This window comes from Cebus imitator, unplaced genomic scaffold (assembly GCF_001604975.1).
Source record: "Cebus imitator isolate Cc_AM_T3 unplaced genomic scaffold, Cebus_imitator-1.0 Scaffold41, whole genome shotgun sequence".
NCBI classification, from domain to species: domain Eukaryota; kingdom Metazoa; phylum Chordata; class Mammalia; order Primates; family Cebidae; genus Cebus; species Cebus imitator.
In genome coordinates, this window is record NW_016107356.1 from 7,238,342 (window position 1) to 7,255,076 (window position 16,735).

General features: G+C 44.3%; 1 protein-coding gene across 10 annotated transcripts in view; it reads left to right on the plus strand.

Moving 5' to 3' along the window:
• Window positions 1–4,610, plus strand: part of TTC3 (tetratricopeptide repeat domain 3) — a 127,121-nt gene extending 122,511 nt beyond the window's left edge. For 9 of the 10 annotated variants that reach the window (XM_017526232.2, XM_037737665.1, XM_017526233.2 and 6 more), the window contains 2 exons: window positions 1,795–1,887; window positions 2,979–4,609. In XM_017526232.2, coding sequence (XP_017381721.1) covers window positions 1,795–1,887; window positions 2,979–3,050 — 165 coding nt within the window. In that variant the 3' untranslated portion in view covers window positions 3,051–4,609. Of the gene's footprint in view, window positions 1–1,794; window positions 1,888–2,978 lie in introns of all 10 variants that reach the window. The other variant, XM_017526227.1, reaches the window with a different exon arrangement.
• The last annotated feature ends 12,125 nt before the right edge of the window (window positions 4,611–16,735 follow it).

Below are 16,735 nucleotides of genomic sequence, written 5' to 3' on the forward strand. Positions count from 1 at the left end.
TATTACCACTTTGGTATATATGTTTCTAAACTCCTGTATGCACGTATATGTGAATTAGTCAAAACCGAATACTCTAGTTAGACTTTGTATGTTCTCGGAGGGGCTGGATTTTTGTTGTTTTTATTGTGGTTGTCCTTTTTTCGTTTTACTTAGAAATACACTGTGCCCGTCTTTGCTGGGAAACAGAAAACAGTCAAGTGAAGTGCAGATTTTTTCACACTAAACCTGGCCCCGAGCTTTGCACTGGGCATTGGAGAAGCCTTCACTGGCTCTTCCCCGTGCTGGCACTTCCTCTTCTCCCTGACCCTCAAGTCACGGGCAGCAGTGGAGGGGCATGAACCCTCATTCTGCAGCATCTGCCTGTCAGGCTGAGTCATGCCTTGGGAAAGACGGCAGAACGCTGGACAGCAATTCAAGGTCCTCTCAGGCCCCAGCGCCACTTCCTGAACTGGATCCCACTGCCAGGGCTGCCTGCATTCGCTGGCTCCCTCAGCAGGGGTTTTTAAGAGCATGAGGGTAGGCTAGGTTTTTTGCCAGCTGCTGAGGACCCTGATGGGATTCATTTCGTGCCTTCAAGGTGCTCAGAGTTAAGAGGCAGTGAGGTAGAGTAGAAGTTAATGGTGCAGTGCTAAGTGTTGTGAGTTGCAGGGAGAACGCTGTGCCTGGAGTCCCAGGCAGCACTCAGGTCTGCGCTCGCATCGAAAGCACTGTCTGTGCTCACCAGACTGTGAGCCGCTGAGGCCAGAGCCCTCCATTCATCTCTGTGTCCTGTGTCCCACACAGTCCCTGCCCATGGATGTTTGCCGGATGAGCCATCCATTTGTTTTATTTTGATTTGCACAAGTAATCCATCCTCATAGAAACTAGAAAACAGTAAAGACAAAGGTTAAATCTCCCTTAACCTGGGGGCAACCACTGTTAACATGCTTTTCTAGGCATGTATGTATACTTGCATTGCAGCATGTTTATTAAAAAGTGAGTTATATCTGATACATACTGTCTTGTTAGCTGCTTTCATTCAGCAGGCTGTTGGGGCCAGCTTTCTGTGTCAGGGATTATGGACTTCCATCATGATTTGCCTTGGCTACACAATAGTCCATTGTGTGGATGTGTTGGAATTTACTGCCCTCAACTCTTAGATGATTAGATGAATGATTAATTCATGCCATACCACATGATTAGCCCATACTACACTTTAGGTATGTTAATCTTCACCTGGGACTCTTTTAGCCACATAAAACAGTTTTTTCTCTGAGGAAATTAGAACTTTCTAAGTAAGCTTTTTTAAAAAGTATCTTTTTATGTTTTCATATTGTTAAGAAATGCTGCTAAAAAAATAAGTTGTTTCTGGCCGGGCATGGTGGCTCACGCCTGTAATCCCAGCACTTTGGGAGGCCAAGGCAGGTGGATCACCTGAGGTTGGGAGTTCGAGACCAGCCTGACCAACATGGAGAAACCCTGTATCCACTAAAAATACAAAATTAGCCAGGCGTGGTGGCACATGCCTGCAATCCTAGCTACTTGGAAAGCTGAGGCAGGAGAATCGCTTGAACCCAGGAGGCGGAGGTTGTGGTGGGCTGAGATCACGCCATTGCACTCCAGCCTGGGCAAAAAGAGCAAAACTCCATTTCACCAAAAAAAAAAAAAAAAAGTTGTTAGACTGTTTAGCTGTGATTGTGAATAGTCTGCCACCCTTTGTGGCAAAAGACATTTGAAGGCCACTTGAAGGAAGAACTCATGTCATAAAAACAAATGTAGTTCTTCTTTATTATTCAGGTCTGTTTGTTTCCACAGGCACCAGCTGTGAGTTCCTGTGAAATATGCCACGAGGTCTTCAAATCAAAAAATGTGCGTGTGCTTAAATGCGGGCACAAGTATCACAAAGGGGTAAGAGCTCTTTCTGGCCATTGTACAGCATGCATTGGAACCGTCAACTGTTTTGAAAATAAGAAAGGAATTGTCTTCTAGTCATCAGTGTTTCTTGTGCTTTCAAACCCTTTCTTTGCACACCTCCAGTGTCAGTGTTCACTGACTCCCTGTCCACACACCAGCTGCGGGAGGGGCAGTCCCGCGTCCTTTCCATCCCATGTGGGGAGAAGAGAGCGGCAGCTCCCGCCACTCACTGGTGCTGAGATTCAAAGCAGTATTAGTTCCTTGAAAGGTGGTCTTACGCACTTGACCAAGTGGAGAAACAGTGAAGCCATTTTTTTTTTTTTTTTTTTTTACTTAGTGTAGTATATGAAGTCAGTTAAATATTTTAGAGGACAAAAACCAAACTGAACTTAGTCTCTTCTGCCTGACCCGGCGACAGTCCTGCCGCACCATTCTGGAATCTGTGTGTGCATTTGTGTGTACCCCTGCTGCTGGGTTAGAACAGATCAGGTCTCTGCCATGGGATTTGCTCATTTTTTGCAACGGGATAAATATAGCATACTCACTAAAAGGAATTGAGACCACTTGCTGAGTCTCTTTGGTGTGGTCTGCCTCCTTTGGGTACAGGGTCTTATGTCTGGGCTAGCTGACTGGCCTCAGCCTCAGCAGTGTGGGCAGAGGCCGCAGGAGTGTGGCGTGCAGGCTGGTGGGCTGTTCCAGAGCCAGGGGTTGAGGGCAGGCCGAGGGATGGGCTTAAGAATGAGTGATTGGGTCATAGGGCCAAGAATGCCAGGCTCTGGAATTCAGCACAACTGAAGTGGAAGAGCCGAGACTGGAGCCAGGGCTCAGGGCAAGGCACCCCCTGAGGCTAAGTCAGAGGCCCAGAGCGCTCAGAACCTGACCCTGAGGTGGGATCGGTGGCTGCTGGAGCTTTGTCCACACTCTGGCCTGAGCAGGCGTTGGTGTCCCTGAGTATTGGGCAGCTCCAGGCCCAAGGGAGATGAAGGGCCAGTGAGCCGCACCCTCCAAGGAGCCCAGCAGCACAGGGGAGCTTGGCTTCCTCATGCCCCTGAAGGCCTCTCCTGATTTTGCTTTCTCCCTTTCAGTGCTTTAAGCAGTGGCTTAAAGGGCAGAGCGCTTGCCCGGCCTGCCGGGGTCGTGATCTGTCGGAAGAGTAGTAGCCTGCACCTTCTGGAAGAGGCTGGCCCACTGAGAATCGGGAGCTGCCTTCCTAGGGAGTCACGCTTCACTAAAGCTCATCCACTGGCATGTTGAATCGGAGGAATCACAATTTCCTACCACTGGTGTAAAAAGCAAACATTTCAAGACCCTCGTGCATTGTGCGTCACAAAGCTCAATACATGGAAATTGCTAACATAGTTGATATTGAGTAATTTCCCCACTCTGAGTAAATTCTTTGATGATGGCCAAGCAGTGGCTAATAGAATGACAGCTGCCACATTCATGGGTCGCGGGGGCTGCACGGAGCTCTTTTAGATGGGCATCTTCCTTTGGGAAGTATTGCAGGGCCTCGAAGCAGTATTCTAGGGATAAGAATTCTTAACATATTCAAGCGCCCCACATTTGTTAGTTACCTTTTTGTGTTTGAAAACCCTGTTCTAGTAGCTTGCAAGAGAGATGAAACTGACTCTTTAAATTTTTTACATGAGTCTGTATTCCTGAAAATATGCCTACGTTTTTCCTCAGAGATTCTGCATTTTAAGAATGGGAATAAGCAAACTACATTTTAATAATTTATAGTTAATGTTAAAATATTGGCTTAGACCAAGATTCAAATCTCCTCTTTGTGAAATGCCATCTGCTTTTATTATTTTATGTTCCCCCTGATAAATTGTTTACTTTCATCTTTTATAGATGTAATCTGATTTTCAAAAATCACTTACAAAACACTTTTTAATTAGCATTGACTAAGATTTTAGCCCCCTGGAGTCAAGGCTGTGTGTCCATCATCCCAGCCCCCGGTTGGAGCCTGCAGTTGGAACTCCACTGCCTCCTCAGCAGCTTCTGTTCTTCTGTGAGTCAGTCAGCAAGTGCTTGGGGGCCGCATCCAGTTGTGCTGAGCACACAACGGGCGGTGTGTGGAAACGGCCACCGTCATTCTCCTTTCCCACCCACCACAAAAAGAAAAGCTGTGCATTTAGACAACCCTGAAGTGTCTGTGTTACAATCGTCCTGTGTTTGACATTTTGTAAAGTAATGCATGCAATCTTGTTCTGTGGCCTAAGAGCAAAACTAACTACATTAGAAACCATGGAAAAATTAGATATTGTTTTGTGACTTGTAGACAGTGGTAAATCTAGAACCATGAATTCTGGACACATTCCATTTTTCTCCGACATGAAGGATCAAAAAACGTTTTTCAATGTGTTCTTTGTTCCACTGGAAACTTAAGAGTCATGAATTTATGAGCTGATTTTGTCACCTTCATCTGCCTTTGTTCACTGTGAGTTCTGGTGTCTTAGTGACTTAGTTCGTAGAAGCTCATGCCTTAGTTTGAAACAGATTGTCCATGGTGGTTCCGAAAACATTGTCTGAATATTCATGAGAATTGAGCGCTATGGATGTTAACGTGCATAAGGACCAGTTTGCAGTGCAAGTACAAAAGGAGAAGAGGAGCATCTGTTGAATGGGTGTGTTTTGTACATAACTTCAGACACTTGTGAACATGCCTTATATTTGTCCAATAACTGTCAGAATAAAGAACATTCTAAAATGAGCAGTTCACTGTCATTCTGGTCCATTCTTTCTTAATTTTAAAAATGCATTCTCCTGGAAAACTTAGGACACAGATGTAATGCTGACATTTTAAGAGTGCTTTCTTCAGGAACGAACAGCCACACCATGCTGTGTCTGAGGAGTCTGACCAGGGACCTCAGGGTGTTTTAGGTCTGCCTCAGAACTATCCTTTCTGCCTGCATAAGATTGACTATTTACATTTGCGAATGGAGTTCACATAGTGATGACAAAGTTTACTTTTGAGGGTAAATTAAAATTTTTCATGTGAATAAATATAAAGATGTTGAAGATAAATTGTATTCTTTATTTTTTGAGATGCAGTCTCACTTTTGTTGCCAAAGCTGGTGGCGTGAGCTTGGCTCACCGCAACCTCTCCTGCCTCAGCTTCCCGAGTAGCTGGGATTATAGGCATGCACCACCACACCCGGCTAATTTTGTTATTATTTTTAGTAGAGACAAGGTTTCTCCATGTTGGTCAGGCTGGTCTTGAACTCCCAACCTCAGGGGATCTGCCCACCTCGGCCTCCCAAAGTGCTGGGATTACAGGCGTGATCCACCACGCCCAGGCTCCTTGGTATTTTTTGTGGCATTTGTGGATTTATGGACCACTGAAGCTGTCGATGGGGTTTCCTCTTTAGAGGGACTTCTGGGTATGCTGAGCACTCACAGAGTTTGAAGAAAACGCATTTTCAAAATCTGTCTTCTGTTTATTCAAGTGTATCCAAAGTATTATCAGTACATACTTTTAGTTTGATAGCATTTAAAGTAATGACTATCTCTTAAGAATTTAGATGACTTTCAGTCTGATAGCATTTAATTTAAAGTAATGACTATCTCTTAAGAATTTAGATGAGTTTTCCCTGCAGAACCGCATAATCTAGGTTATGAATAATGGATAACCCGGTATAAAATTGAAGTGGTGCCCCAGCAATGCAAAATGTTGCTACAGTTTTAAGGTACTCTCAAAGACTACAGAAGTACCCCCACTTATTTGTGATTTTAATTTCCACAGTTTATTACCCACAGTCAGCCATGGTCTGAAAATAGGTGAGTACATTGCAGTACAATAAGATATTTTAAGGGAGAGAGACCACACTCACATAATCTTTATTACAGTATAATTGTCCTGTTTTATTAGTAGTTTTAGTTGTTCACCTCTTACTGTGCCTAATTTAGAAATTATTAAAATTCATCAATGGCGAGGGAGTCAAGATGGCCGAATAGACACAACTCCGGTGCACAACACCCAGCGAGAGAGACGCAGAAATCGAGATCTCCTAGCTCCAACTGAGGTACCAGGTGCATTTCAACGGGTCTGGTCGGACGGTGAGCAAAGTCCAGGCAGGGCAGACTGAGGCAGGGAGGGGTGCTGCTTCACCCAGAAAGTGCATCTGACCGGTAAGTTGGGGGATCCCCCTCTGGCACTCCAGTCCAGATACAGCACTTCCCCCCAAAGCCTCAGCAATACACAGAACAGGGGATCTTTGCCAGTCAAGCACCAGGAATTACAAGCACAGAGTTGAATAATAATGCAGGACGGTGTGCCGGATTGTCGCTCAGATCTAAGCAAATGCGTAAGCCCATAAGCCAGCCAGGAGAGCCTGCAGATGGAGCAGCTAGGCGGGCCCCTCCCCCATGACCCAAGAGAGAGGGAGCTGAAAGTGGGGAGACAGACTGTGCGGCTGAGCAGGTCCCTACCCTCCCCCACAAACCCAAGAGGGCTGAAGCACTAACTAGCAGGTAATGCAGCCAGTGCCTCAGTCTGAGCTGAACCCTGAATGATCCAGCCCTGTGGAGGAAAGACACAACCCACCATTAAAGAGGTGGGACTAGGCTTCATGTTTTAACAAAAAACACAGGAAGCCTATGTAGCAACAGGATGGTATTCTTGACCACCCAGCAGCACCTCCAGGTCAGCAGAAGAGGCGGGCCTAACCTCCCAGTGTAAACAAAAAAGACACAGGAAGCCTACCTAGTAACCTGAAGGGGTCCCTGGAAACCCAGTAGTGCCTCGACAGGCAGACAAGTGACCTCATCAACCAGCTCCCTAAGATCACAGCCAGGTAAATCCACGAAGATGGGAAAAAACTAGTGCAAAAAAAAATGAAGCCATCAAAGACCAGAACACCTCTTCTCCCTCAAGGGATCACAACTCCTCAACAACACAGGAACACAATATGACCAAGAAAGAGTGCGATGAATTGACAGAAACAGGCTTCAGAAGGTGGGTAATAACAAACTTTTCTGAGCTAACGGAACATGTTCTGACCCAATGCAAAGAGACCAAAAACCTTGAAAAAAGGTTAGACGAAATGCTAACTACAATAACCAGCTTAGAGAAGAACATAAACGACTTTATGGAGTTGAAAAACACAGCACGAGAACTACATGAAGCAAATACAAGTTTTAATAGCTAAATCAAGCAGAAGAAAGGCTATCAGAGATTGAAGATCAACTCAATTGAAATAAAAACAGAAAGGGAGACGAGAAAAAAGAGTGAAAAGAAATGAACAAAGCCACCAAGAAATATGGGATTATGTAAAAAGATCTAATCTATGCTTGATCAGTGTACCTGAATATGACGGGGAGAATGAATACAAGCTAGGAAACACACTCCAGGATGTTATCCAGGAGAACTTCCCAAGCCTAGCAAGGCAGTCCAACACTCAAATCCAAGAAATGCAGAGAACTCCACAAAGATATTCCTCAAGGCGAGCAACCCCAAGGCACATAATCGTTAGATTCAAATGCTAAGGGCAGCCAGAGAGAAAGGTCAGGTCACCCACAAAGGGAAGCCAATCAGACCCACGGCAGATCTCTTGGCAGAAACCCTACATGCCAGAAGAGAGTGGGGACCCATATTCAATATCCTTAAAGAAAGAACTTTCAACACAGAATCTCATATCCAGCCAAACTACACTTCTTAAGTGAAGGAGAAATAAAATCCTTTACAGACAAGCAACTACTGAGATATTTCGTCACCACCAGACTTCCCCTACAAGAGCTCCTGAAAGAAACACTAAGCACAGAAAGGAACAACTACCAGCCACTGCAAAAGCACACCAAATGGCAAAGACCAAAGATGCAATGAAGAAAATGAGTCAACTAACGGGCAAGAAACCAGCCAGTAACAAAATGGCAGGATCAAATTCACACATAACAACATTAACATTGAATGTAAACAGCCTAAACGCCCCAATCAAAAGACACAGACTGGCAAACTGGATAAAAAGTCAAGACCCATCTCACATACAAAGACACATATAAACTCAAAATAAAGGGATGGAAGATTTACCGAGCAAATGGAGAACAAAACAAAGCAGGGGTTGCAATCCTAGTCTCTGATAAAACGTACTTCAATAAAGATCAAAAGAGACAAAGAAGGGTATTACATAATGGTAAAATAATCAATCCAACAAGAAGAGCTAACTATCCTAAATATATACGAACCCAACACATGAGCACCCACATACATAAAGCAAGTTCTTAACAACCTAAAAGGAGATTTAGACTCCCACACAATGATAGTGGGAGACTTCAACACTCCACTGTAAATATTAGACCAACAGGACAGAAAATTAACAAGGACATCCAGGACTTGAATACAGAGCCAGACCAAGCAGACCTAATAGGCATATACAGAACGCTCCACCCCAAATCCACAGAAGATACATTTTTCTCAGCACCACATTGCACTTACTCTAAAACTGCCCACATAATTGGAAGCAAATCACTCCTCAGCAAATGCAAAAGAATGGAAATCATAACAGTCTATCAGACCACAGCATGATCAGACTAGAACTCAGGGTTAAGAAACACATTCAGATCCACACAACCACTTGGAAACTGACAACTTACTTCTGAGTGTCGACTGGATAAACAATGAAATGAAGGCAGAGATAAAGATGCTTTTCGAAACCAATCAGAATGAAGACACAACTTACCAGAATCTCTGGGACACCTTTAAAGCAATGTCAAGAGGGAAATTTATAGCCATAAATGCCCATATGAGAAACAAGGAAAAATCTAAAATTGACAACCTATCATCAAAATTGAAAGAGCTAGAGGAGAAAGATCAAAAAGCTCAAAAGCTAGCAGAAGACAAGAAATAACTAAGAGCAGAGCCGAACTGAAGGAGATGGAGACACAAAAAACCCTTCAAAAAATCAATAAATCTAAGAGCTTGTTTTTTGAAAAGATCAACAAAATAGACCACTAGCCAGACTAATAAAAAAGAGAGAGAAGAATCAAATAGATGCAATTAAAAAAAGATAAAGAGGATATCACCACTGATCCCACAGAAATACAAACTACCATCAGAGATTACTACAAACAGCTCTATGCACATAAACCAGTAAACCAGGAAGAAATGGATAAATTCCTGGGCACTTGTACTCTACCAAGACCAAACCAGGAGGAAGCTGAAACCCTGAATAGACCAATAACAAGGGCTGAAGTTGAGGCAGCAATCAATAGGCTACTAACCAAAAAAAAAGTCCAGGTCCAGACAGGTTCACAGACGAATTCTACCAGATGTACAAAGAGGAGCTGGTTCCATTCCCTCTGAAACTACATAAGACAATACAAAAAGAGGGAATCCTCCCTAACTCATTTTATGAGACCAACATCATCCTGATACCAAAACTAGGCAGAGACTCAACTAAAAAAGAATACTTCAGGCCAATATCCATGATGAACATCGATGCAAAAATCTTAAATAAAATACTGGCAAAACAAATGTAACAGCACATCAAAAAGCTTATTCATCATGATCAAGTAGGCTTCATCCCAGGGATGCAAGGCTGGTTCAACATATGCAAGTCCACATACATAATCCATCACATAAATGGAGAACCAAAGACAAAAACCACGATTATCTCAATAGATTCAGAGAAGGCCTTCAACAAAATCCAACAGCCCTTCATGCTAAAAACTCACAATAAATGAGGTATTGATGGAATGTATCATAAAATGATAAAAGCTATTTATGACAAACCTACAGCCAATATCATACTGAACAGGCAAAAGCTGGAAGAATTCCCTTTTAAATCAGGCACTAGACAAGGATGCCCTAACTCACCACTCCTATTCAATATAGTATTGGAAGTTCTAGCCAGAGCAATCAGGCAAGAAAAAGAAATAAATGGTATTCAATTAGGAAAGGAGAAAGTCAAACTGTCTCTATTCGCAGACAACATGATTGTATATTTACAAGACCCCATCATTTCAGCCCAGAATCTTCTCAAACTGATAAGCAACTTTAGCAAAGTCTCAGGATACAAAATCAATGTGCAGAAATCACAAGCATTCCTATACACCAATAACAGACTTAAAGAGAGCCAAATCATGAGTGAACTCCCATTCACAATTGCTACAAAGAGAATAAAATACCTAGGAATACAACTAACAAAGATGTAAAGGACCTCTTCAAAGAGAACTACAAACCACTGCTCAGCAAAATAAGAGAGGACACAAACAGATGGAAAAACATTCCATGCTCATGGTTAGGAAAAATCAATATCGTGAAAATGACCATACTGCCCAAAGTAATTTATAGATTCAGCGCTATCCCCATCAAGCTACCAATGACCTTCTTCACAGAACTGGACAAAACCACTTTAAACTTCATATGGAATCGCAAGAGAGTCCACATAGCCAAGACAATCCTAAGTAAAAAGAACAAACCTGGAGGTATCACACTGCCAAACTTCAAACTATACTACAAGGCTACAGTAATCAAAACAGCATAGTACTGGTACCAAAACAGAGACATAGACCAATGGAACAGAACAGAGGCCTCAGAAGTGGCACCACACATCTACAACCATGTGGTCTTTGACAAACCTGACAAAAACAAGCAATGGGGAAAGAACTCCATGTTTAATAAATAGTGTTGGGAAAACTGGCTAGCAATGTGCAGAAAGCAGAAACTGGACCACTTCCTGTCACCTTACACTAAAATTAACTCCAGATGGAGTTATAAAACCTTATACCATAAAAACACTAGAAGAAAACGTAGGCAAAACCATCCAGGACGTGGGCAAGGACTTCATGATGAAAACACCAAAAGCAATGGCAACAAAAGCCAAGATAGACAAATGGGATCTAATTAAAATTCAGACCTTCTGTACAGCAAAAGAAACCATCATTAGAGCAAACTGGCAACCAACAGAATGGGAAAAATTTTTTGCAGTCTACCCATCTGACAAAGGACTAATATCCAGAATCTACAAAGAACTAAAACATACGCAAGAAAAAAAACAACCCCATTCTAAAGTGGATGAAGGATATGAACAGACGCCTTTCAAAAGAAGACATATATGAGGCCAACAAACATATGAAGAAATCTCATCATCACGGGTCAATAGAGAAATGCAAATCAAAACCACATTGAGATACCATCTCATGCCAGTTAGAATGGCAAACATTAAAAAATCAGGAGACAACAGATGCTGGAGAGGATGAGGAGAAATAGGAACACTCTTACACAGTTGGTGGGAGTATAAATTAGTTCAACCATTGTGGAAGACAGTGTGGTGATTCCTCAAGGATCTAGAAATAGAAATTCCATGTCACCCAGCAATCCCATTACTGGGTATATACCGAAAGAACTATAAATTGTTCTACTATAAAGACACATGCACATGTATGTTCATTGCATCCCTGTGTGCAATAGCAAAGACCTGGAACCAACCCAAAGGTACATCAATGATAGACTGGACAAAGAAAATGTGGCACATATACACCATGGAATACTACGCAGCCATAAAAAAACGATGAGTTTGTGTCCTTTGAAGGGACTTGGATGAATCTGGAAACCATCATTCTCAGCAAACTGACACAAGAACAGAAAACCAAACACCACATGTCCTCACTCATAGGCAGGTGTTGAAGAATGAGAACACGTGGACTCAGGGAGAGGAGCATCACACACTGGGGGCAGTTGCGGGGGGCTAAGGGAGGGACAGCAGGGGGTGGGGAGGGATAACATGGGAAGAAATACCAGATATAGTCAAAGGGGGAATAGAGGCAGCAAACCACCTGGCTATGTATGCACCTATGAAACAACCCTGCATGACCTGCACATGTACCCGAGAACCTAAAGTAAAATAAAAATAAAAAAGAAATTAAACTTAATCATAGGTACATATGTGTACTGTATATGTAGGGTTTGAAATTATCTGTGGTTTCAGGCATTGACTGGAGGTCTTGGAACATATCTCCCATGGATAAATATGTGTGTGTATGTGTGCGCACGCGTGCGCGCACACAGGCACGCACACAAATGCAGTGGAGGCAGGTAGTCAAAGTGATCAACACACTGCAAACAGAAGCAATAAAACTATTTCAGGGCTGGGTGTAGTGGCTCATGCCTGTAATCCCAGCACTTTGGGAGGCCGAGGCAGGCAGATCACGAGGTCAGGAGATCGAGACCATCCTGGCTAACATGGTGAAACTCCATCTCTACTAAAAATACAAAAATTAGCTGGATGTGTGTCTGTAGTCCCAGCTACTCAGGAGGCTGAGGCAGAAGAATCACTTAAACCGGGGAGGCAGAGTGTGCAGTGAGCTGAGACTGCACCACTGCACTCCAGCCTGGCGCCAGAGTGAGACTCCATCTAAAAAAAATTTTTTTTCAGAGTAGTTTTTCAATCAGATGACTAAAGAAGGGGATTAAAGGAAAGAGTAGAAAACACAATAGCAAAGATGGAAGTTCCTTCTGTCAGCCTGAGGTACGTTCTCATGGGGCTGAAAAGGCAGAGGCCATAACCTGATAGGATGGTTGGTCAGAATGGGGACCAAAAAACATCCACAGTATGACCCCTCATGAAAGAAATGGGAAATATATTTAGGTATTTGAAACACTTGTGCAACATACTTAATTGAAAGAATTATAAAAAATTGGTCATTCATCATGTCTAGTTCCTTTTTATTTTCTTCACTCTGGTGTGATTGGCTGAGGAGAGGTCTGCGTTCGGTCACCATATACCTTACGTGCTTTGCTGGGAAGAATGGCCAAGGCCTGCTATAGGCACCACTGAAAACTGGGAACCGTTCATTCAGCAAGCATGTACTGAGTACCTACCATGTACATGCCAGTTACCAGGCTAGATGTTCTGATACAACTGTAATGGAGACAAGGACCCTATGAAACATGTCTTCCAGTTGAGTAGACACTCACAAATAAATATGTAATTTCAGGCCATGAGAAGGGCTCGGAGGGAGAAGCGCGGAAGATGAGTAAATTCCTGGTGACGTGCTCTGCATAGTGCCGGCACACAGACTTGTGGTAACTGGAGCTAATAGCTGTCACTGAGGTTAAGGGCCTGGAAATTGCATGGGAAGAATGGACGGTACAGTAGGAAAGCCTCCATTAGATTAGGAAGTCCACTTCCTCGGTATGGCCAAGACTGGAACATGACCCAGTGGTGAAAAGAGCAAGAAGAAATCAAATCACCTCAGAGTCACTTTGGAAAATAACAGCTTTGTTCCTGAGATCTCCCTGAATTGACTTCCGGAATATGTGATTCTACATCACTGTACCTTTTGGCTTTCCCAAGTTAACTGACTGGGTAGTTTTGAGCCAACCTTTCCTATCCAGCTTGGGTTCAGGATCCGAGCCCTCTGGTGGGCTCACTAGAGATTGCGCTGGAGCACTGCTGGGGCAGGGCAGGGCTCACTGTAGTGGAGAAGGTGTGCAGTCCAGACTCCCTGGCTTAAGGTGACAGCTGTTCCCCTTTGTTCCATTGTCACCTCCACTTTTTTTTTTTTTTTTTTTGAGATGGAGCCTCGCTCTGTGGCCCAGGCTGGAGGGCAGGGACACAAGCTCCATTCACTGCAACCTCCACCTCCTGGGTTCAAGCAACTCCCGTGCTTCAGCCTCCCGAGTGGCTAGAATTACAAGTGCACGCCACCATGCCCAGTTTGTTTTTATATTTTTAGTAGAGGCAGTGTTTTACCATGTTGGTCAGGCTGGTCTTGAACTCCTGACCTCGGGTGATCCACCTGCCTCGGCCTCACAAAGTGCAGGGATTTATACGTATGAGCCACCACACCTGACCCATTGCCTCCACTTTATACTGTCTCTTCCTATTTTCCCTTTAAAGATGAAAAAAAATTACTTAGCAAGAATGCATAAATTAAACAATAGTAAACTAGAAAACCCTAATAGGTCATCGGTCAATTCTGATTGATAAACCATCAAGGCAAAAAAGGACTTTTAGCTATGTTGAGAATAATAATTTGGGGGCTGGGACCTGATGGCTCATACCTGTAATCCCAGCACTTTGGGAGGCTAAGGCGGGTGAATTGCTTGAGCTCAGGTGTTTGAGACCATCCTGGGCAATGCAGTAAAACCCCAACTACAAAAAATACAAACATTAGCCAGGAATGGTGGCACATGCCTGTGGTCCCAGCTACTCGGGAGGCGGAGGTGGGGGCATTTCTTGAGCCTGAGAGGCAGAAGTTGCAGTGAGCTGAGACTCTACCACTGCACTCCAGCCTGGGTGATAGAGTGACCCTGTCTCAAAACAAAAACAAAGACAAGAATAATTTGGGCTCTCCATATGGAAATAAATGAAGCAGCCCGGCGCACTGGCTCATGCCTGTAATCCCAGCATTTTGGGAGGCCGAGGCGGGCGGATCACGAGGTCAAGAGATCAAGATCATCCTGGCCAACATGGTGAAATCCCGTCTCTACCAAAAAATACAAAAATTAGCTGGGCATGGTGGCGTGCGCCTGTAGTCCCAGCTACTTGGGAGGCTGAGGCAGGAGAATTGCTTGAACCCAGGAGGCGGAGATTGCAGTGAGCCGAGATTGCGCCACTGTACTCCAGCCTGGCGCCTGGCGACAGAGCAAGACTCTGTCTCAAAAAAAAAGAAAAGAAATGAAGCTTGACCTCTCACAGCATATACAAATGTCAATTCCCGATGGGTCAGAGTCCTCAATATGGAGAGTAAAATAATGCAACTTCTATAAGAAAACAGACAATCTTCCTGCCCCTGGAATAGCCAAAGATTTTAAGGACGCACTAGCCCCAAGAATAAAAAGCTGATAAACTGGATTTTGTCGCACTAAGAACTTAGTGAAAAGGCAAGCCATGAAGTGGAAATCATTGGTAATCCACACTTCCAACAAGACTCCTCCAGAATGTACAATGAACTACAACAAATCAAGAAGAAAAAGATGCCAATATATTAGAGATAGGTTTGTTGGCATTTTGACAGCCATATTTGTTCAAAATCCATCACTAAGGAAATATAAAACATTGCTGGCAGAGTCACAGGGTATGGATTTGTGTCCCTGCCCAAATCTCATGTTGAATTGGAGGAGGGGCCTGGTGGGAGGTGACTGGATCATGGGGGCAGATTTCCCCATGGTGATCTCATGACAGTGACTTCTCATGACATCTGATGGTTTAGAAGTGTGTGGCATTCCCCCTTGGCTCGCTGTCTCCTGCCGCCATGTAAGATGTGCTTGCTTCCCCTTCACCTTCCAAATGATTGTACATTTCCTGAGTCTTTCAGTCACGCTTCCTGTTAAGCCTGAGGATCTGTGAGTCAATCAGACCTCTTTCCTTCATAAATTACCCCGTCTCAGGTAGTTCTTTGTAGCAGCATGAGAACGGGCCAACACAGGGTATTTTAAGTTGTCCTGAAGTTTCCTGGTTCTGGCAGGTAGGACCATGTACTTAGCAAGGACCTGTTTTGCTGTTCTCCAGGGCATGGGTGAAGGTCTGGGGTGTGAGAGTCACACTGAGTCTCCATAATGACAGCCAATTGTTAAATTGTTAGAATTTTTTGAGCTGCTATTAAAATTTGAATGATGGCCAGGCATGGTGGCTCATGCCTGTAATCCCAGCACTTTGGGAGGCTGAGACATGAGAACTGCTTGAGCGCAAGAGTTCAAGACCATCCCTGGCAACATAGACCGCATCTCTACAAATAATAAACATTAGCTGGCATGGTGGTGCATGCCTGTAATCCCAGCTACTTGGAAGGCTGAGGTGGGAGGATCACTTGAGCTCAGGAGGTTGAGACTGCAGTGAGCTGTAATCACACCACTGCACTCCAGCCTGGGTCACAGACTGAGACCCTGTTTCAAAAAACAAAAACATTTGAATTACATATATACTTATATCAAAAACCAATGTACTCCTGATTACCTCAGCTTATGATGTTGGGATTCCTGAGGTCTATAGTATCTGTATGGTAGAAATACTGTATAATGCAGCTCTTCCCAACTCTGCATGTAGTGGGGTCACACTGGTAGCTTGGAATCAACCACTGCACTTACACCAGTCACTGGCAAATGCTGCTTTGCTTCCCTGGAGAAGCTGGTAAAGCCTGGCATGCTGCTGGTCTGATGGTGCTGGAGGTGCCCTTGGTACCGTTCTCATTTCGCATTTGAAATGGTGATTCAGGCACTGAGCAAACGCTGCTGGGATGATTTCTGCTGAGTGAGCTCCTTCCCACTGCCCTTTGGCAAGGGTCCTCACTTCCCCGGCCACTTCCCGGCCTCACCCGGTTCTCTGCCATTCTGGAAAGAAGACACTGCTCTCTGCAGCATCACTGGCCCAGACAGAGGCCATGTCTGCCACTGCATCAGCCTCTTAGCAGTTCCCTGGGAGCCCCTTCCAGCAGCACCTCTGTCCCTGCCACGATAGGTCCTATGCCACCAAACACCAAGGAAGCCCCTTCCTGCCTCTGGCCAGGCTCTGCCCGTGAGCGTGCATGTGAATGCAAAGCAGGTCTGTTTCAAAGGTGCCCATCAAGAAGCCACCGGGAGGATATGTCCATGCCAGAGATGACTCATCTTACCTCCCTGAGGATGGACGGGGCTTAAAACAGGGCCGGTCCCTGGGCCTTGCCAGGAGAGCCTTGGCGATGAGCGGCTGGTATGTGTTACCGGCTCCTGTGGCAGGCACTTCAAAGAGACAAGCTTGCTCTCTCTCAAACAGGCCTGTCATTGTTTTCTGAAAATTCCTTGGGACTCCAGGGCATAAATACCATTCTGGTTTTTTTCCCCACTCCATTTTTCAGAAGTTATGTATAAAGGCATTTTGCCTAATTCCTTCAGTCCTCTATTTCAGTTTCTATTTATTTG